We start from the raw sequence: 22,138 nt of genomic DNA on the forward strand, positions 1-22,138 counted from the left end.
TGATAAACTACTACCATTAATTAGTTGTCTTGAAGTGTGGGATTAGGAAAATAAGAAGTTCTGAAAACTGGTCAAAACTTCTACCCTTTTGCCAACACTTTATTGGTCTTGCCCTTCTACCCTTTTGCCAACACTTTATTGGTCTTGCCAAAGTAGCCTTTTAAAGATTAACATGTTATTTAACTGAAATTCATCTCTTTTTTTTTCTGCACTTCTCTGTTAAAGTCAGCTGGCAATAATATAAAGCCTTCCACCTTGTTTGTTTTGCTTCAGCTTTGAAAAGTAGTAATAGTTAATGGACTAGTTAAAAAAAAAGAAAGTTGCTAAAACTTGTCCAGTTTTTACATCTGTTTCATTTGTAAGTTAGTTTCATGTATATTTGATATTCAACATGGGCTGTTGTGACTAACCTTTGCATTAACTCATTGGAAAATAATGCTTTTTTAAAACTTTCATTACATAATTAAGTCACGGAAGTATTAAATACACAATATCACCAATGGCTCGTATTTCAATTTGCATTTGAGTAACAAGATCTATTTGAAAAAGTCACATATTTTACATAATATTTTAGAATGCTTTAAGTCATTCAGTCATTATTATTTTAAGCAATATTGGTCATATCTTAGTTATATGGGATGTGCAGACATAACACAACATTGCTATTTAATATTTAAAATATTCTATGATTCTAAATATAATCTTGCATCTTGCTTATGAACTCTCAGATGAACAGGTGCTATAAAAAGAGTGGTAAGCTTTTTTCTGTTACTTATTAGGCCCAAATAGTAAGTATACCAAATAGTATAGTCTCTGATAAGCAGTGCCATTGCTTAACCTAAAAGCTCCTTCCTGTGTACAAGAGCATACAATGTCAGTTGATACATCAAAAATTCTGCATTTCCCCAGGAATGGAAATGCAAGCTGTAGTAAGACAGCATTTAAATTTTGTGCAATTTTTGCTTGGTACTTTCTGAGGTGAGAGCACATATTCGTTGTTGGTTCTAAACAGCAATGGCAAAGTTCTCTAGTATGCATAAAAGATCTTTTTTTTAAAACTACTATCTGTACTAGCACAAATCACACAGTCTTCACAAATCTTAAAAATAATAGTTTTCCTGATGAAATACCGAGTTCAGAAACTAAAACTTTTCTGTATTAGTGCTTTGACTCAACTTCTTTTCTTTGAGCTCAGTAAGTCTATTTTTACCTAGTATACAAAGTACAGATTATGTTAGTAGGTATCTGAAGATGCACTGATCAAATGAAAACAATATCGTTTGCTATCTGCAACTGACAAACAAAAAGAAAAACATGCACAGTTATTTTCATACTAGTCTGATATTTATCTTTATAATATTTGTGATATTTGTATATTCTGTTTTTGAAACACCAAATACCTGGTCTCCAGTGTGTTTTTCTTTCAGTAATCTAGTTTTGATAAGAAAAGGCCAAGCACATGGAGGAAAAGATGCCTTCTCAAAGTCAGGATGAGTTCCTAAGGTTTGATAGCCTTAAAGTCACATGCAAGGAGGTTTATTTTACTTTTTCTTCTGCAGTTGTCCTTGGCTCTGTGCAGCACTTTTACGCAGCAACTTAAATATTGGCGTGCTATCACTACTCTCTTCATAAAAATCCTAAACACAGCATCATAAGAGCATCTAAAAGAAAATTAACTCTATACTAGCCAAAACCATTACATTATTCTATCTCATTGCATGTTAAATCTAAGGGTGAATATTTCCACTATTTCCAGATGAAAATTAGGAAAAAAAATGATATTTTGTATTTGTCCTCAAATATCTAAATTCTCAGTCTTTAAAAAAAGAAAAAAAAATATTTTTCTGAATAGTGGACAGGCAATTCTGTGCAGTGGTTGGATTAAATGTAGAAGTGTTTGAGCAGAAAGAGGTCATTAATGGTTTGCATGGTGGTACAGAAGTGTTAGTGTTTAAATATTAATTCATTGCCATCTGTCATGCTGTTTTTACCCATGCACTGTTGGCCAATACAGAAAGCATAACTACTACCCAAATGTTCAGAGCAGGAAAAAGTAATTTCCTTTTATGAAGGAAAAATCTCCAAAGAAAAAAATAATAGGCATTATTCGTTGGTATCTAGGTTTTGAGGGATACAGCATATATCTTCAAAAGATGGCACTAATTATTTGTCCTAAGCTGTATTAACTGCTAATATATCATTTAACTGCAAAAGCATGTGCTGTGCATTTGTCTTGACATTCACAAGGCTGCTGCTGTGTGCTAAGCATTATTAAATTACCTACAGCATCTGGCCCTTTAACAAGTCCCTGACAGGACATTAAGATTTTATTTTAACTCCTTTTTTTTTTTTAAACTTTCCCTGATGTTCAGACAGCTCAATAATATTAGTAAAAATATATTATTCTAACTAGGAATGATTTAGGTGAAGAACAAAAAAAAAGGACAAATAAATGTGAAGTCATTTTTAATTTAATTGAAAAAACATAAAAAATGAATAAATGAATGATGTTCAAATGATGTTCAAATAAGAAAGTCAATAGCATGCTGCTGTTGTTGAAGATGTTGAGTTAGCAGAAAGAGTTATCAAAAATATGGGTGAGGAGTAATTTCATTCAAGACTTGGAGTCATTGTTCAGCTTAGATTTTTAGCAGATGTCTTACTGAGTCATCTATGATAAATTAACCTCAATTTCTAACTTCAAAAGAGGTTTATATAAGTAGGTAGTAGGTGGTAAAGTTTGGAAATGTTTGTTACAGAAAATCACAAACCCCAGAGTATAAAGTCCTAGTTTACACCTATTACAAGACTATGGCATTTCCAATTCTATATTATCCCAATTATAGATTTTTAATTGTACCATCTCTAGATGTACAGGGTGTCTTGATAAAACTTATCTCAGACACAGAAAGGATTTTTAAATGCATACATAGTATAGACTTTTGAGATTTCTGTAACAAATTAATATACCTCTGAAAAGGTTTTTATTTTCCTTGGGTTATTCTTAGGAGAGAAATACTGCAGTTGCAGCTGAATGATGAAAAGATGGCATTGTATGATTAGGGTTGATTAGCTAAGTATTCAGAAATTTCTTCTAGATTTCTTTCTGCCATTAAAAACTTTCAATAGATCTGATGTTAATTAGTCACCTGGAATAGTCACTTCTCTTTGAATCGCTAACATCAGTTGCAGATCAAAGTAACACAGAGTGAGCGTATTTTACAAATCAAAACTAAGGACTGCATTTACCTTAAAAGAAGTTACTCCAACTTACAGTTTTAAAACTTCATGAGTTGTCATTGGTGAATATAAGGACAGATGATTTATTTGGAGAAGCTGTTCTGTTGCTCTTGTCTTTCATGGGTTATCAAGGCATCTGGGATCCTAAAGTTGTTTCAGTTGACACTGAAAGTTCCTACCTATTTTGCTTCTAGAAAGGAGAAAGCAGTTTTCTGTTATGGAAGAGAATGCTGTGATGTCTCTGACATTCACCTATCTTTTAAGAAGGAAAGGGAAATCTGCTAATCATCTTCTTTAATTTGATCTTTTTGGATTTGTTTTTCTTCTGTTGTTTGTTTTACTCCATATTTTACTTTATGTGAGCTTTCATTTATACTACTTGTCATTTAAGTATACTAATGGGTCTGTAGATCATGAGGTGGAGAGAACCAACATCTGCCACTTCATATCCTAGAAGTGTCATTAGATTTGTTTTATTATTTTATGGAAAACTGAAAAGGAAATAAACGCTGTGGGAACTGCTGAGGGGGGGAGGGGGGGTACAAAAACAAACAAACAAAAACAAAAAACAAAAAAAAACAAAAAAGCAACACTTTATATGGTTGCCCACAGCAGAAAACATGATACAGGGCATCACCAAGCAAAATATACATAACCACAAAATTTATGGGGAAGAGATTCACCTCTGCTGGTTGGGGAAATCTGAGCTGGGTAGAAAGCTGTGATGACTGTACGTGCCCACAGTACAGTGAAAGAAACCATTATATGCTACCCAGGATTTGTGCTTCCATCTTCAAAGTTATATTTTAATTGTAATATTGACTTTGAAAAGCAAAACTTTAAAAACATGAATTTCAGTTCAGTTCACACAGTTTATGCTTGAAATTTTATCTGCATTTGTCTTAATGCTATTTACAGTATTATAACTCCCTGTATCCATATGCATCTGGTTTAATAATAGTTTCAATTATGAGTCTATTGCACAACAAGCATATGTTTATAACAGTATATATGATATATGGATGTGTATAAAATATACATCATCTATATGCTTTAAATGAATTAAATTTTGCAGAATTGCAATTATTTAATTATTAAACTTTATAGAACTTAAACAGCAAGTAAATAATTCTTCCTGACACAAAACAACAAGAGAACTTGGTGTAGTTTTGCCTTAATTCAAATTAAATATATAGAGAAGTAGACTACATATTCAGTTTGAAGTCCATTTATCAGTGCAGCCTGAAAGTTTTTTGGATGGTCAAATGTTTGATATAAGTTACATTTCAGTAAAGAATCTGGAACTTAGATTTTCTTCCAAGTTTCTGTGAACTGATGTATTCATTATTAAAAAAGATACAGTCATCTGGATAATCTGAAAATAAGCATAGTGGATAGTTTGCTCTACAAGTTGGAGCTGTAAAATTTTAGAAGGTTTGCTTTCTTCATACAGAGAGATGATTCTCTCTTTGTTGGTACTAGTATTAGAAATTCAGAAATTGTAGATTTGTAAAGTGTTTTTGGAAACATAGCAAGGTGCATTATGGCTGAGAAGATAAAACAATATTGTACTGCACGTGCAACTGATTACTCTTATTTCAACTGGGAAATGAAAATGTAATGAAACAGAATTCCATTTTGATTACTCTGTAGACAGTTTAACTTTTCCAAACCATTTCATAACAGTCACATCTGGTTCCACATCAAAGAGATTAAGTTAACATGTATTAATTTTTATTTTTGTAATCTCTCAAGTGGCTTGAATATACTAACCACTCTTCCAGCAGTAAGCAACACTAAGCGATGCACTGTTAATACCTGATTGCAACATGAAGAAAAAGCATAAAAAACTAGAATTCATCTTGTAAGGGTAGTTTGGACTACCTGTATTTCTTAAAGAAAGATTATTTTTTTAATAGCTGATTTTGCAAAATAAGGCCTGATATTGCAGTTCTTCACCTCAAATTAGCTATCACATTTTTTTGTATTTCTTCTTATATATTTTGATAATGTACTTTTATATATTAAACTGAAAAATTTGACAAAATGAAAGTAAACCAATGATCCAGATAAATAAAACTGAAATAATAAATGTGGATTTCTTTGTCACTGATGCCTTCTGCTAAATTTTTACCCATTTATACTGATAAGTTTCAGGTGTACATTTGAAATTTAATTAGGAATTAATGACAAAATTGATAGATAATTATTTCCTGAAATCTTGAATTTTTTTTTTATGCTAGTTATGCTTTATTCTGTTCACTTTAAAACACTACTTTCAGAATAAAGTATGCTTTCACCGATTAATAAAATAAAGTAATTTTAAAAAGTAATTTAGCAGACAAAACATGAAGAATAAAGATAATGCCTATATATTATGAAGCACTTGAGATTTGGTACATCCCATAGGTCTATTTGATTTCATAATTATTTTAGATCTTTTGAGCTTTGAGACATTTGGCACTTTTCTGTCATAGAATCTGAAATAAATTGTGATGTCTCCCTTTTTTGTTGTCACTCTTTTTTTTTTTTATTCTGCTGTTCAAATTTGCAATAGAACTGAATGAGAAATATCATTATCCTCTGCACTGAGAATCTGATTTTCATGGTGTAGCCCCCTCTTTTATTTATCCTTTTCTTTTCCCATTTGAAAGAAGCTGCACTTCAGGCTGAACTAACCTCTGAAAGCACTGTCTGAACTGACATTTCATTAAGTTCACAGAGTTTGAGTACATCATGAATTCTTGTGTTATCTTCCACACGATACTGAAATAGATGTTTTGCGCAGTTCTTTTAAATTTAATCTTGGTGTAAAATAATGAAAAAGTTACTCTATGTATTAATTTAACATTACTTTACAGTAAAAACTGTTTACCAGGCTTACAGAAAGGAAACAATTTGACAAAATCCTCATATATGCGTTCATGGTACTCTGTGCATACAGATGAATACTTTTGTTTTTACAAAATATCTTAGATAAACCATTCACTTTCCTTTCAGGGGCTGATGCTGTGGAGGCCCAGTGTAAGAGATTTGAAGTAAGGGCAAATGAAGGTGGAAAAGTATTATTTTCTGCAGATGAAGATGAGATAGTCATTGGAGCTGACAGACTGAAGGTAACAGGTATGTTAATTGTAAGGTTTCTAAATGAACGTTAGTCCTCTCCCTCTCTTCTCATTCCCTTACTGACCAAAAGATATTGCAGAATTCAAAAGGTGAATTCCTACAAAGGCAGATTTGAATTTTAACTCTGCTTGACCAGCAAATGGTAAAAATTACCCTCAACAAAGACATTTGGTTTTATATGTTACTGTTAATAAAGCATTTTTCTGTGGTTGCTATATCATCTGATTAGGTAATGCTGCTTCACAGTGGTAAAAGCTTTTGTTCTTTATCATGATTTTGATAGTTCTGTATTTGAAATACCAGGTCCAACTTATGTGTGAATTAAGGGTATGTACTCTACTACACTTTAGAAGTCTTGACTGAATTGTAGTACACAAAATACTTGTCTTGACTTCAACATTTGTTCAACAGAACAAAAATAAAATTGTCACTGATATTTTACTGTCATCATTACATGCATACATATATGGGTAAGTTACACGTTTGATATTAGACATGTGTTAACTTAAAAAAAAAAAAGAAAAAAGTTAGATTTGTTTCAAATAAATGCAAATGTTCCACTTTAAATCAATACCAGGAATAGGACAAAAGTACACTCAGGAAGGCCAGGGTCAAACAGAGACTGAATTTTCTTTATAAGCCTTAGAATAAATTAGATTGTTGCTTGCCAGTATTTGGGGGGTAAATTTTCTTACACAAAATCACAGAATTGCAGGGGTTGGAAGGGACCTCAAGAGATCATTGAGTGTAACCCTTCTGCTAAAGCAGGTCCCCTACAATAGGTCACACAGGGTCTTGAATATCTCCATGGAAGGAAACTCCACAGCATCTCGTGACAACCTGTTCCAGTGCTCCAGTACTTATTCACTCTTCTTTGATCTCTGTTGATCTTCTCTGGCCACAGGATTTTTTCAGTACTAAACAAAAAGAACAAACTTTCACAAGCTGACAGTTTAGTGATGCCACAGTATCCAATACTAAATTGTATATATTGTCCATATTTGTATTTATGAAAAGGATAAATGAGTGTTTGTGGAGTCAATGGCATTCTTTATAGTTAGTACATTTAAAATAAGTCTTTTGTTTTGTTTTAATAATAAAATGTAAGAGAATAATGAGAATAATGTGAGAGGAAGAAGATAGTCATTGGAACCCTATCAAGACTCATGCTCGATCAGAATTTTAAATTCTGTGAAAGTTAATCTTAAACATACAGTTGACACAGCGGATTTCAAAGTGTCTACCATAAGTTACAAAATAAAATGTCGAACATATGGCACAGAGGATGAGATTTCCTGCCATTAAGAAATCTGATCATGTACTGTGGTTGTAATGACAGTGCACTGCTCAACTGATTTTAACTTCAAAGTAGTTTGAGTACTGACAGCACCTGTTGACTTCAGCGGTATTAGAAAGCAGAGGAACTAAAGTAAATTTGTTCAGCGATGGTCAATATGGCATATAGAAGTGCTCCTTGTAAAAAGAACAGGATTTTATTCTTAACTTTTGCAATATACCTGGCTGTATGTACATTCATTTTAAGCACAAAAAAAATAATAATAAAAAAGGAAAGTCTAGGTTAAGTTAATGCTGCTTTGGTATACTTATCTGAGATTTGGGGATTACTATAAGCCTGTCAATTCACACAAAAAATATTACTATTAGATTTGGTTTTTATTTTGTGGCTATGGTGAAAAATAAAAAAGCACTGACTTTGACATTAATTACTTGCACAATAGAAAATAAAGAAAATGAAATATATGAAAGATTTAGTCAGCTATTAGATATCACATAGAAAAGGATGGCCATTACCTAGAATCATAGAATTGCTCAGATTGGAAAAGACCTTAAAGATCATCAAGTTCATCCGCAACCTAACCAAACCACTAACAACCCTCTGCTAAATCATGTCCCTGAGCACCACATCCAAACGGTTTTTAAACACATTCAGGGATGTTGACTCAACCACTTCCCTGGGGAGCCTATTCCAGTGCTTAACAACCGTTTCAGTAAAGTTTTTCATGATAACCCACATAAACTTACCTTGGTGCAACGTGAGACCACACTGAAAGATTTACTAGCTTCTGAGCAATTCTGTGTAGGTCTGAGAATTAAATACAAAGTATTTATTGTTAATTTTCAATTTACATGGCAGTTTGTTTAGAAAAATATGTGAAGGTATTTTGTAATTGCAAATTGAAAGAGTAATTTATTTTTTAAAATCCTTTGGAAATCATTAAGTATCTATTTGGAAATAACATAATGAAGTTGGGATCATTGATTCTAATCTCTGGTTAATCATCTTGTTGTCTTAATATCTTATAAAAAGGTTATTTTCAAAATTTTATACTTTAGATCACTAGGGCCCAGTTTATGTTAATCCTTATGTCATTTTATTAGACAATAAAAATATCCTACAGGAGGAAGGGAAGAGTATAAGATAGAAGAGCATTTCTGACAGGCATACACTGAAAACCATTATATCCCAATTTCTCTATCTCTACAAAGCTTTTTGCATCAGAATTACTAATTTCTAGCAAAATGATTAAGCTGTAATGAGCTGTAAAATGCTTTACTGTTTACTTCAGTCTAAAGCTAAAATTACTGAAAATAGATTTCCAGGAGGAAAATAAACATTGTACGATGCAGAGAAAACAAAATATGAGTATGAGAAAGCAATAATAACTGTCCTATCACACATCACAAACACAAATCTATTATAATGCAGTATAATATTTTTTTTCACTTTTTTTTTTTTTTAACATGTCATATGATATGGGGCATCACTTTGGCCAGTTTAGTCCAGCTTTCCTGTTCTGGTCCCCTCCCATCTTCTTGTGCTCCCACAGCCTACTTACTCACAGGACAGTACACAAAACCAAGAAACTGAAACATTCCTGGCTCCATATAGCACTGTTCAGCAACAACTAACACATCAGGACAAAACCAGGACAAAAAACTTTCATGGTATGTGCACATTACTACAGATTGTCTTCTGACTTTTTTTTTTTTTTAAACAAATATGTAGTTACAGTTTAATAAGATGCACTAAATAAAGCATAGGTAATGGTAGTAGGAGAAACACAAAGAAGAGGTGTAAAAACCTGCTATGAGGCTTCTCCCTTGTCAAATGAAGTGAAGTTATGTAGAAGGGTGGAAGAGAGGGAAGGAGAGTAGGAGACATTTTTCAGTTTTGGTGGAAACATTCTCACATTAATAACAGGACAGATGTGGGTTAAATCTACGTTTACACCAGAGTAGTGTCAGGGAAAAATCTGTGATATTCTGCACGTATTTTCATTACATGAGAATTTATAAGGAGTTCAGCATGGCTTTGATCAAAGTTATGTACTTCATTGGAAGAAAGATCAGAGCCTTGATGTATCAAGGAAACTCCAGAATGTTCTTCCACACTTTTACTCTAATAATGTTCTAATAATATCCAGGATTAACATGTAGATGAGTGTGTCACTACCTCAGTTTTGATTTTAAGATTATGTGTAGGACTGTGAGTCTGCATGTAATTGAAATGTAGTAAAGTCTTCCAAAGTAGTTAAAATGAAATTCTGAAGTAGAAATATGGGCTATGGCTATAAAAGATAGTATGACAAAAATATGGAGAAATATATATGAATTACAAATTAGATTGACAGAGCAGAATTAAAATATTTATAACAAGTACTGAAATGTAGAAAAATAAATGCTTATTTGATGTACACTGTTATGACAGCAGATATATATCTAGTTCCTTCAGAGTCTGACTAGGAATTGTAGTATGAAGAGGAGAAAAGATCTTGGATTTGCCATGTTCTCATTTAGGACAAATAGAGTGTGGATTGTGAAGTTGCAAGAGATGAAGGGAAGCACTAAATCACTTTAATCTCACTTACTTAGACAAGTTATAAGTGATCATAGTAAAATTACTGTATTTGATGTTGCAGTAAAAACAAGCCTTTGAATAGATGTACTAGACTCTCAAGATCTTGAACTCTGAATGAACCAGGATTCTTACATCAGCATTTGTCAGTAACAAAAATGCATTATATATATATAGCTTCTGTGGTTCCCAAATGATGAGTAAATAATGTGTAATTCAAAATGTACTGAGTGAATAAGATTTCTGATGAGCTTATTTAGATGTCAGGGAATCACTTAATGTCCAGAATTTTCTGCAGAAGAGTACTGATTACTATTACAGGAATCTAGCCAATTACAACAGAGCAGCTTTTCGGGGCACTGTTCTTGAGAAGCATCCTTGGAGTTGATTACAAGGTTGTATATGTGAGTGCCAAGCTATCTCTGAACTGGAATTTTTGTGGGCAGGTTAAAAGTAGTGAACCTAAATAAATAAATTTCTTATAGAGGACATTGCACAGATACATTTATGTCTTCTTGTTAAGCATGGAATGTGTCCCCAGTCTGTTCAGATTACAAACTGTATGTGCTTACATCAGCCTGCAGGTGAAATATGTCGGTTGTTGGAGGGCTGCAGTTATCTAAGCATAATGGCAATTGGTTTGCAAGGAGAAGGTTTTGAATTTTGACAGTTTCAGAAAAGCATGCTGAGGAACATAGTGACTGGGCTATAAATGTATGCACAGAGAAAGAAGCCTTAATTAAAGAAGTTTCTCTGCAAGTGAGTAGACTCGAAAGAAGAAAAATGTGTAGAAGTTTCTGTAGTCCTGCTAGCCCAGGAAAATATATTCAGTTTGCTCCAGCATTCCACTGGGAAGTTCTTAAGATAATTGTGCCCTACAACCAGAGATGTAGAGAGAGACTGCATACTCAGACAAGAGAATGGAAAGATTAATAAAGAAAGACATAAATAGAATCCTAGCAAAATCATGCTCTTCTGATGTTTAGGTAGAAGAAAATCATCTGTCTAATACCTGTCAATTATTCTATAACCTGTACTTTCTGAATGGCTTTTCTTCCATATTGAGAGGTTTTTTTTCTTCTTTTTTTTTTCTTTCTCTTTTTGTAGAGCAGTGGTGATATCATGCATTATAAGAAAAGACATATTTGTATCCCTTTCTCTCCTTCTGGGCTATCATCTGTTCAATATTTTTTTTCAATAGATCTTATGTTTTCAAGATGCTTATCAACTTTTTGAGCTGTTCTTTCAGAGCATAGCCACCAGCCTCTCAAAGTCAGTGAAGAGACTATTTGCTCTCCTCTGGTACAGAACTGTGTTGATCAAAAGACTGATTATAACTTCCAGATTTAAACTGGTTTCCTGGTGAAACCTTTCATACCAAGACTAAGTTATTAGATTTTGTAGCAAATCTAAGAATAAGCATTTTTAGGAAAAATTTCTGATGTTTGCTTCATATCCTTAGTCATATTTCACATTCCTCAATGAATGACTGTGCCAGCATTCAGATGTATAATTCAAAGCATTTCTAGTTTTTAGAAGACAATGGCATGATACCAGGAAAGTTTCCATGATCTATAGAAGCATTGGAGCCCAGCAGAAAATAAACCCATTATTAGTAAGATGAGCTAATTCTTAGTCCAAACCAACTTGTTTTGAATCAAACAGTAAACATTCAGAAGGGTTTGATACAGGAAGTGTATCCTTTGGATATAATTGGATTCTGATTTTGTATTAAAATTCTAATTCTTATAAAATAAATGAGCTAAACTTTTGACACTTACATGCCCTCAGGCTTTGGTAGATTTGAAAATACACATTTAAATTACAGCAATCAGTCCAATCTCTATTTTTAAGATATAGCTATTCATAGGAGAGAAAGGTGAATCTAAAAGGAGCTCCTGTATTCTCACTTCTTTTTTCTTAAAATACTTGCTTGTAACATATTACTGCCTGGAAACAAAATGCTTTTGTTGGAGACAAGGGTCAGGCTGCAAAGCACAGTAGGATTTAGGTTCAACAGAGGATATTTTTCTCCAAATACCTATGCTATAATGATACTGCAGGCCAAAAATACCTTGATTATTCCTATTACACTTTTCTAGCTAAAAGCTGAGAAGATGAGCTCATTCAGATTTCAGTTTGTCACACCTTCTAAACAGGAGGAATGCTTTTATGTTTCAGAAAATATCAGCATCTGACTTAAAAAATAAATAATAAAAAAAAAATACACAGTAGTTCCTCTTACTGCGAGAGCTGTAACACATCAGAACTGCATTTAATTTTCTCTGAATCCCGTGTGAAACCACTACTGAGTGGCTTCTTCAGTTTTATCTGATCTAAGGTGAAATTTTTACCCAACTTTCACTATGAGCTAATGCATTTAATAGACATAAATGACATGCATCATACTTACAAAACTTTTGTCAATGAACTAAACATGGAAATCATTTAAAATCTAAGTTTAGGTAGAAATAGCAAGAAGAATATAGAAATTTAGCTTAATTTTAAACCAAAGACAGAAATATAGGACACTGGGAATATTCTGTTATTGAATGAGCACATTTTTCTGCCCTCAGAGTTTATTTATATTTTTTACTTTAAATATTCAAAACATGGCATAGTACTGCAGTGTGACCCAAAATTTTTCTTCCTTCTGAGATGGAAAATGTTACCAACATAGGCTGTAATTTGTATTTCTGACTTTGGATAAGACACATTGCATTACATTATTCAAGTATTCACAAGGAGATACTGCATGAATACCTGACAAAGGTTTATTCAGAGAAGTTAGCAGCTTTCTACCACACTGGACTTCACTGTTACCCGTAGAGCTATTTATAAACCAGGTAGGCAGGCAGACCTATGAAGAATGTAGATTCAAATCATTTCTGCTCTGCAATACGTCTCAAAGCTTATACATAGCAAACTCTATAAGCTAGGAATAATTTCACCCATAGGAAGCCACTCCAGAAAAAAAATAAATCACCCACAGACATATGGCCTGCAGCCTTCAGCCTACATTGAGAATTTAAATTCCTATCCTCATTGTGGCTAATGACAAGTTTACATTTCACAGTGTCTGACAGCATTACATTCAGCACACCAAGACACAAGCATTATAAGCCATCATTTTAGCTAAAAAAATATAACAAGCATTTACATTTGAATTAAAAGTATGTAGGTCACTCCAAAAGTAAAGCTTATAAATATCTAATGAGTGGGAGTCAAGTGGATGGGGCTAGGCTCTTTTCAACAGTGCCCAGCAACAAAACAAGTGGCAATTGGCACAGTCTGGAACACAGGAAGTTCCATACATGAGGTAAAAACTTCATTATTTTGAGTGTGACAGAACTGCAATGAGCTATCCAGAGGTTATGGAGTCTCCTTCTCTGGAAGGAGAAATTCAAAGCCTTCCTGGACACTTTTCTGTGCACCCCCCTTGTTAGGGAATCTTCTTTAGCAGGGCTGAAGAAACTGAAGGACTGGTGGTCCCTTCCAACCCCTGTGATTCTGCCACTTATCTAGGAATCTTTGACAGCATAGTGTGTAAGATTATCACCAAGCTCAGAGAAGTTTCTAATAATAGAGCTAATGCGCTTTTTCAAAGTTGTGTTCAGCTGTTCCAATGTACGAATGTGTGAATTTTCAGTTGTGAAGCTTCTGTGAATAAGGTACATGTCTCTTGTATTTAACTGTGATTTCAATTTCAGTAAATAATTAATGGTAATGCTTTGGTCATGATTACTTTGTTCTGACTTGCTAGGATTTGAAATCCAAGCTGTTTTGACATGCATCAGAAGTGTGTTTGTTTCATTATTGGATATACTTAGTTCTTGGAATTTAGTTGCATATGCAGCACTTAGAATAAAAATTGCGAGATACTGTCATAATTTCAAAACATCACAGTAGCAATCAATCTTGTCAGTAAATTCATTTTCTGAAAGCAAGCATAAAAGAAATTATTTTTCTTCGTCTTGCTTACTCCCACCAAGCGGAATTCAAAATGGAACTTTAAATCAGTTTAAGGTTTTCCTTCTAATTGTATAGGACCAAGAATGAGCCCTGAACAAATACATTAAATTATCACTTAAGTTCAAAGCACTGTATTTAATCTGGACTCATTAATGAAGTAGTCAGTATTTTTGCAGTCTTTTTTTTTTTTTTTTTTCATGCAACTATGAATTACATATGTTTTTGTAATATGCATTTTTTCTCCTTCATGGTATGTCATTACAGTTGTCTCATTGGTTTAAGCACATTTATTATTTCCAGAGCTCCATTATTCATTCTTTGGATTTGAATCTGCATAGCCAATAGCTAAGCATTCTGGCACTAATCCTACAATGCATATGTGCTAGAATTTTGGTCCTCTGAGTTATGAGACTGGAACTAAAATATGAGCAACTTCACAACACTGGAATAATTTATAGCTGTTAGAATCTTGGACTGTGGCTTGAGTCACTTAGTTTTCTTTCTGCAGTAATTATCATCGTTATTCTATTTTAATTTATAAATAATTTAGAAAAGACCTCTTCCTATTCAGTATTTAAATTCCTTGGAAAAAAATGTATCTTTTACTTTCCTTCTTTACATATAAATGAATCTACTTGCACTAGCAAGTATTTTATACTTAGCATGTTTCTAAAATTCACTCTCATTGATTTCACTGACTGCTATTTCTGATCTTAGTTAGTTTTTAAATTATCAATTCACATAGTACAATTCTGCATAGCACGCACAGTCATGAGCTCACAAATGTCTTTCAGTTCTTCTAGCTTTATTTCTTTACAAATGCCAAAATGTCATTTAACTCAGGTGGAGAGTTTTTCCCTTAAGACTTTTGCTGCCATTATTCTAAAACCATCTGATAAAGTCTGATAGAAGTGATGGCAAGTGCTACAGGTTACATCTCTTGCAGTGTAACTAGAAATAGTGATCTTTCATGTCCTTTCTCTTCATTGCTTTCTGCGAAGCAAGTTATGGTTGTCAAAGGTCTACATACAGCAACACATAAAGCTTTCAAAGTACCAGGCTACCTCATACCAAAGTGCAAGATGAATCCAAGATAAACAAAGCAAAATACTAGTGGTAGCAGAATTTGAAAATATATTTTCCCATAAACTGAGAAAAGGCACGAGTTTGAATTGATAGTTTCATCTGAAAGAATTTTCTTATTAAACATCAGAGGGAAACATATTTTCTTGAAATATTTATTTTCATATCAAGTGAACAAGCTACATTATTTTTGCTATTTTTATCTTAGCAGCATTATCAAGTGATGGACAATTTTTAAAATGTGTTTTTACAGTCTCAGTGTGGAGTAGAGAAAACCCAATAGACAAAGCACTCTGTGCAGAAAGAATGTTTGCCAACGAATTTGTTTCATGTTTAAGCTGTCATGACTGCTTTCTGGCTTTTTATACTTACAGTGTTTTTTTCTTCTCACTGTCATTCCTTGTCTTGCCTACCTAGTTTATATTTAGATTTAGGATTAAAGCAAAAAATCAATTAGAGCTTCTGAACTTAAAGATTTAATGAAAATAGTCTTTTTTTCTTCAAGACAACAAAACTCAGAATAATGTAATGTTGGTAAAGTATTAATGTGAAAAATTAGTAGAAATGTTAAGAGGAACTTCTAATGAAAAACAGAGAAAGGAATAGAGGGGGTATCCTACAGAAAAACAAAACAAATCCACAAAAAACACAAAACCGACCAAAACACTGCTTCCTATCTAAGATGTCTGAAAGTTAAGGCAAGAGTAAAAGAGTAGAAAGGTTGAATATAAAGGAAATAAATTTATTTGGAAGTCTTAAGATCATGAGAACAGAGATCTTTCCAAATAAGGATATAAAAGCTGAACGACTGGATTGCTAAACATCGGGATAGACTGTTAACTGGATGGTGCAGAAAAATCTCTCTTAGGTATAGTTTGAAGTGCAGGACAAATTCTGTTTCGTCTCTTATAGCACCTCTGAACTTGGTCTTTTGTAGACAGCTGGACACCAGAAATATTTTATTTCTGTAATTTTAAGTGCTAAATTGAAGAAGTGTTTTGATTCAAGACAAGTGTCAAATAGCATGATATTCTGTGCCACAGAAATGACAGTTCTGGTACCTGATGTTCAGTATCTATTCTGGAAGTGCCTAAATGTAGTACAGTTTGATTTTTAGGAGAACATAAACAAAAGGTGTCTTAGCTGGGACAGAATCGATTTTTTCCTTCATAATGTCTGCTATGATATTATGTTATGACTGTAGGAAAAAACAATGGACATTTCAGATTCTCAGCTTTTCATACTGTCCTGCCACCCAGTAAGCAAGGGGACACAAGAAGCTGGGAGGGGACAGAAGCAGGAAAGCTGGCCTGAACAGGCCAAAGAAATACTCCAAACCCATATGACTTGAAAAAGCTTGAAAACAATGGAGATTTGTCTGAGCGGGAAGCCACTGATTTTTGATTGGCTGGGCATTGGTCAGTGGATGTTGAGTAATTGCTTATGCATCATATATCTTGTATATGTATATATATATATATATATATATATATATAAAATTGTAACTGTTAGCTTTTTCTCCTCTTCTTTTTTCTGTCTTGATACATAGTTTTGATCTCAACCTATGAGCCCTACTTTGTTTTGTTTTGTTTGTTTGTTATGTTGTGGTTTTTTTTGTTTTTTTTTTTTGTGGTGCTGAACTTCCTGGATTTAAACCACAAAATGAGGTTTCAATGGCTGCTAACCATTCAGAATTTTGATGCAGAAGTAAAGCCTCCCTGTGCTGACTTTAGACTGACATTCCTTAGCTGCAAGGCAATTAAAAGTACTTAAACCTTCTGATAAATTGTGGTAGGTATATGGCAGAGTGATTTAGTCCATTGTGACTCACCAACAGTAAAAGGGCAAACACCAGACTAGTGTTGTGCCACAAGACTTGCAGGAAAGCTAGACTGTTAAGAGGTTTGCCAGATAATCTGAATTGTGGTTGTAATCCAGCACCTGATAACTTCTCCATGGTGACTGTTAGTATGAGCAGTGACAAACTACTCTGTGACCAGTTCAGTCCCATCTTGAAAATGGAGACCTACCTGTAAGTTACTGCCATATATCTTTTTCCAACAGTATCTCTAAGGTATGTGGCAACTCCCTTGTCCTTGACTGAAAAAATGTTCAAGTCTTACCATGAGAAAACTTACGTAACTTGGCCAACTTTAGTGCACTGCAATATGCAATGATAGCTTGTCCTTTGCAGAAAACATGCTATTTTTCCAGTGATTAATACAGATCTTACATCCGCATGTTTGCTAACATGGCCTTTGCTAGTATACAGTCATTGCATTTAATGGACAAAATGCACCTGCATCCATTTTGATGCTAAATTGAAAGGCTTGTTTCACTGTTACGCTGACTTGAAGGTGGGAATGTTCTTAAAAAGACAACGTTATTGTTATGCATTCACCTTCTCCCAAATAAGTGGTGAATTTCTGTTTGAAAATGCAGCCAAGGCATATCTAAGTAAATCATTTACTCATTTGCCAGGCTGGAATGTGTTGTATTCAGCCGAATAATTTTCTTCTAGAGAGGAACAAAAAACATCAGTAAAGCACAGGAATAAAAAGAAGTCATAATAGGTGATAATCAAGATAACTAGATAGAAATTAGATAGAACTGACATTATATTTCTCATATTTCTCAAAAATATAAATTATGACTTCTAGTATTTTAAGATGCTAACATTTGTTTCATTTTGGTTAAACAGGCACAAAATATGTTATATAAATGCTTCTCTATTTCAACATTATTAAAATACGTATGAGGATTCTTCACACACTTTCATATTTTCAGAAATTCTAAAATATTTCAAGTCATTTTTGCAGTAACTTTTTAAATATATAGTATATACTCCTATACAATGGATATTTTCTATGTGTATTAATGCCCTCTACAGGATAAACAAATACACTTTCTAAATATTTGATTACCATTTATCAATGGCACTCTAATTGCTATGTAGTAAAAAAGATATAGTAGATCTATTTTTAAAACCTGGATAGTAGCTCTACTGCTTCATGGTTTCCTTTTGCATAAATAAGACCCAAGTAAATTGTAAGAACAGAGCAGTAATTATCACATAAATGTAAGAACTTTTCATTATGCTGTAGTAATGGTAATGTACAGAGCAGAAGTGAATGCATATTGGAAATGCATACAAAAAAGCTTCCTTTGGAAATGTTCTTTCTCACATGTTGTAAATTCTTCTATCAAATCTCTATTCTTATATGTTGTCAGGTGTGAACAATATTTAGAAAACTGATGATGGTGGAGTCATACTCACGTTCTGCAGCACAGAGTCCAATATCTTAAGATTGGGTTTTTTAAACCTCCACTGCAGAACATAAAATCTCACTTGTTAGTAGATAGTGCTAGTATCTCAGAAAAGTGGAAGAATGACTGAAGGTAGAGACAGCAAGAAGTATAGAAATCAGAACAGTATAGATAATTGGGATCATATAAGTTAAGTCTTGGACATTTTTATATTTTTGTAATTTTGTACAGTTTTGGTGGGAGACAGAATATATAATTCAGATTCCAGTTTTTAGTAACACTATTTGCAAATATCAGCTGTTCATCAGTCAACCTGGATCCTCATTCAAAAAGGAGTAGTTTTTGATCTAAAGTAGAAAATGGTGATGATCACCTGAAAGATCTTTGTTATTTTTGTGCATTTTTTTGCATGCAAAGAGCTAAGAAAGGGCAGAGCCAGAAAACAGTACTTTTGATAATATTTTTTCACCAAGTTAAAATTATTAAATAACTGAGATGTAGTCATTTTAGAACTTGAGCAAGCTGTATTAACATTCCTGGTTATATAGTTGAGAAGCAGTACATAATGAGATTTTTTAAGGAAGTTCAAAATTGGAGAATATCACTAGTTGCTCTTGAAACCAGGAGAGAAATAGCTTTCTCATTCACACATTTACCTTTGCAGGATTCCAGTTTTTCCCTTAATATTCCATACAAATGCAACACTTTACTTCTAGTGAAAATAAAGTTGAAATGTTTAGATAATTTGAGTAGACTTAAAGTTAAAGCCTTCATTTTGTGTGTGAGACATCCAAGTTCATATCCCATTCTTTCATATCCTAGGTGAGTCCACTGGTTATTGAGCTATTGACTATTCGATCATCCTCATTCATTGAATCATTCATTTTTCATCAAGGAAACAGCAATTCTAATTTGTCCCTGATTAAGTATTTATTAGAGTATAAGCCTAGGCTTTACACAACTTAGGGATAACTACTAAAACCAACTGAAAACAATCTCCTTTTTTTGATCAATTAAATACACGAATAGTACAATTTAAAATTCAGTATTTTGAATGCTGACAAGGACAACTCCAACTGTTTTCTACTGCTGTGAATCCTGAAACCTTTGCATGATCTTAAGAAAGCAAACAATCAAACAAAAACAAAACAAAAGAAAACAACAACAAAAAAAAAAACCAACAAAACCCAACATGAAAAACAGCATACATCAGATCCAGACTGTCATTTCTATTTAGGAAGATAAGTAAGATAAGTTATTTTTGTTTGATTGTATTTTTTTAGTAATTATGATGAAATTTAAATATAAGGTTTTAATCTGTGTAATATGTCTAGCTTTTGTAGCCTTTCAAGAAAACTATCTATTCAAGCAGAAAATGGTTGTTGTCAATCCTTTCTAATTTTCATATTTATCTCCGTCATGTATTGTATATGAAAAATATGAATTCAATTATGTAATTCCCATGCTAATTTCATTTTTTTTAGATTGATTCACTTTTTTAGCATATTAAACTATGTAAAGTGTTGGCCAAACATAAATTTTGATTGTCAACTTTCAAGCAAGTATGTGTATAAGTTAACTTAATATATAGACATAATATAGTTTAATTTGCACTGCAAGATCTACCTAAGTTTACTGCCCACCACTAGGACAAAATTTAGAAAGTATTTGTACTCAGTTCAAGTTACAATAATTTTAGAAGATTTTTTTGCAATTTAACAAGTATTCACTGGAGTGTGGATTTGCTTTGATCAAAATTTATTACACTGAAGACAATTAATTTATTGAAGAAGTTACATTTCTTACCTAGATTAAAGGCTTAGTACAAGTCTTTACTTAAGTAAGGTTTCTATATAGAAAATATGCATCAAACATTTGTTGTGTTCAAGGTCCTTCAGTAAATCTAAATCATTCATTTCACAAATTACTTTTAAACAATGTCTTATCTCTGAAGCCTTTAATTCCCAAGTGCCAGTGCTTTAGTTTACATGTGAACAGCTGCATCTAGAGTCAGATGCCTAAGTACTGCATCTGTCTGCCTGAATTATACCTCTAGTGTGCCCATATCAAAATCATACCTGGAACCTTTGCTTTTTAGTCTTAGTCAGTTTTGCTGCTCAGAGACTGAGAAAATTGTGCCAATCACATTGCCATAGAACAACCCTACCTGCTTTCATTCTAGTTCTGTATGTTTCTATAGGAAAAATCCAGTTTCATTGTGCTCTTATATATATATAGTATATATATATTAGAAGTACTTAGTTAAATTACATTTCAAACCATTTATTAAAATTGAAAACCTTGAAGAGCTACACAATCAGCATGTGGTCCAAATCATTCTGATTCCTTTGGTTCTCTAGTTTGCACAAGTGAAATAACTGAACTTTTAATGAAGAAAGTGGTCTTTCTATGATTATTAATCTGTCTAGATGAATATTTCTGGGATTCATTTTCAGTCTGGCAGTGATCAACCTTTCCAGTGTCTTATTGGTGAACAATAGCTAAGTAATCCCACAAAGATACTTTTCAAGTTTTGCTATGTACACATGGTAAAAGAATTAAGAACTGAACTTTTTAATAGCAGTTAAACTTTTAGAATATAAGGTCTGTTTTCAAGGTCCCTGCAGTGGCAAAGCAATCTTGATTAAGTACTCATATTTTTCAGTGAAATTGGTGGTTAGTTTAACTTAATGAATTTGTGATGAGTTAAATGGCAAGTCTCAAAGATGATAAATAATTTACAAATTATTCTTTAAAATCTGTAACTCAGGAAAAATTGGCATTAGAGTCTAGCACTTGCCAAATTGTTGCACTTTATCATATTCACTTGTTGTTTCCAAAAAGCTTAGGGAAAGATCAAGGCAATAAGATTCAACAGCGCCTGTGATAATGCAATGCTATATAATCTGAGCACATCAAAATGCTATACAAATCCACTGTCAGTACATTTGAGGTGATTTGCTTGCAAGAATAATGTGAGTGGGATAATGTTAATATGCAGTGGATTTTTCTCAGCAATATAATTTATTAGTTTTTGTTTCTTGACTCATCAGTTCTCTAGCCTATATTCTTTTTGCAGAGTGTATAGGCTGTTTTTTTCACGCCTTTCAGTTATTAAGTCATTAAAAAGTTCCAGTGTTGTTCTGTGAGCTAACTCATAAATCAAGGATCATTTGCTTGTTACATAAATGACAACACTGTCACCATGTAACATATATAAGTGATTATAAATCCAGCACCAAGTACCAACAATGTAATTCTATTCTTTTTATGAAAGTCATCATTTCCCAAAGGCTGAATTTCAGTAACCAGTAAATGGAGCAGAAATTAGTAGTTTACAGCAGTCTCTGTGAATTCTGACTGTTCAGTTCCAGTTTCAATGGGAGTGTATTAATAGTTTTGCTTGTACTGATGGGATAACTTTGATCTGCTTTGTGTTTAAAAAAAAGAAAGGAAGAAAGGAAGAAAGGAAGAAAGGAAGAAAGGAAGAAAGGAAGAAAGGAAGAAAGGAAGAAAGGAAGAAAGGAAGAAAGAAAGAAAGAAAGAAAGAAAGAAAGAAAGAAAGAAAGAAAG

General features: G+C 33.0%; 1 protein-coding gene across 1 annotated transcript in view; it reads left to right on the forward strand.

Annotated features, from left to right (window-relative positions):
* The window catches only part of SGCZ (sarcoglycan zeta), a 154,036-nt gene that overhangs the window by 107,606 nt on the left and 24,292 nt on the right, over positions 1 to 22,138 (forward strand). The window contains exon 5 of the mRNA XM_042871682.1: positions 6,241 to 6,363. Coding sequence (XP_042727616.1) covers positions 6,241 to 6,363 — 123 coding nt within the window. The remainder of the gene's footprint in view (positions 1 to 6,240; positions 6,364 to 22,138) is intronic.

Source organism: Lagopus leucura, unplaced genomic scaffold (genome assembly GCF_019238085.1).
Source record: "Lagopus leucura isolate 7727_CA_CO unplaced genomic scaffold, USGS_WTPT01 Super-Scaffold_100004, whole genome shotgun sequence".
Classification (NCBI taxonomy): Eukaryota; Metazoa; Chordata; class Aves; order Galliformes; family Phasianidae; genus Lagopus; species Lagopus leucura.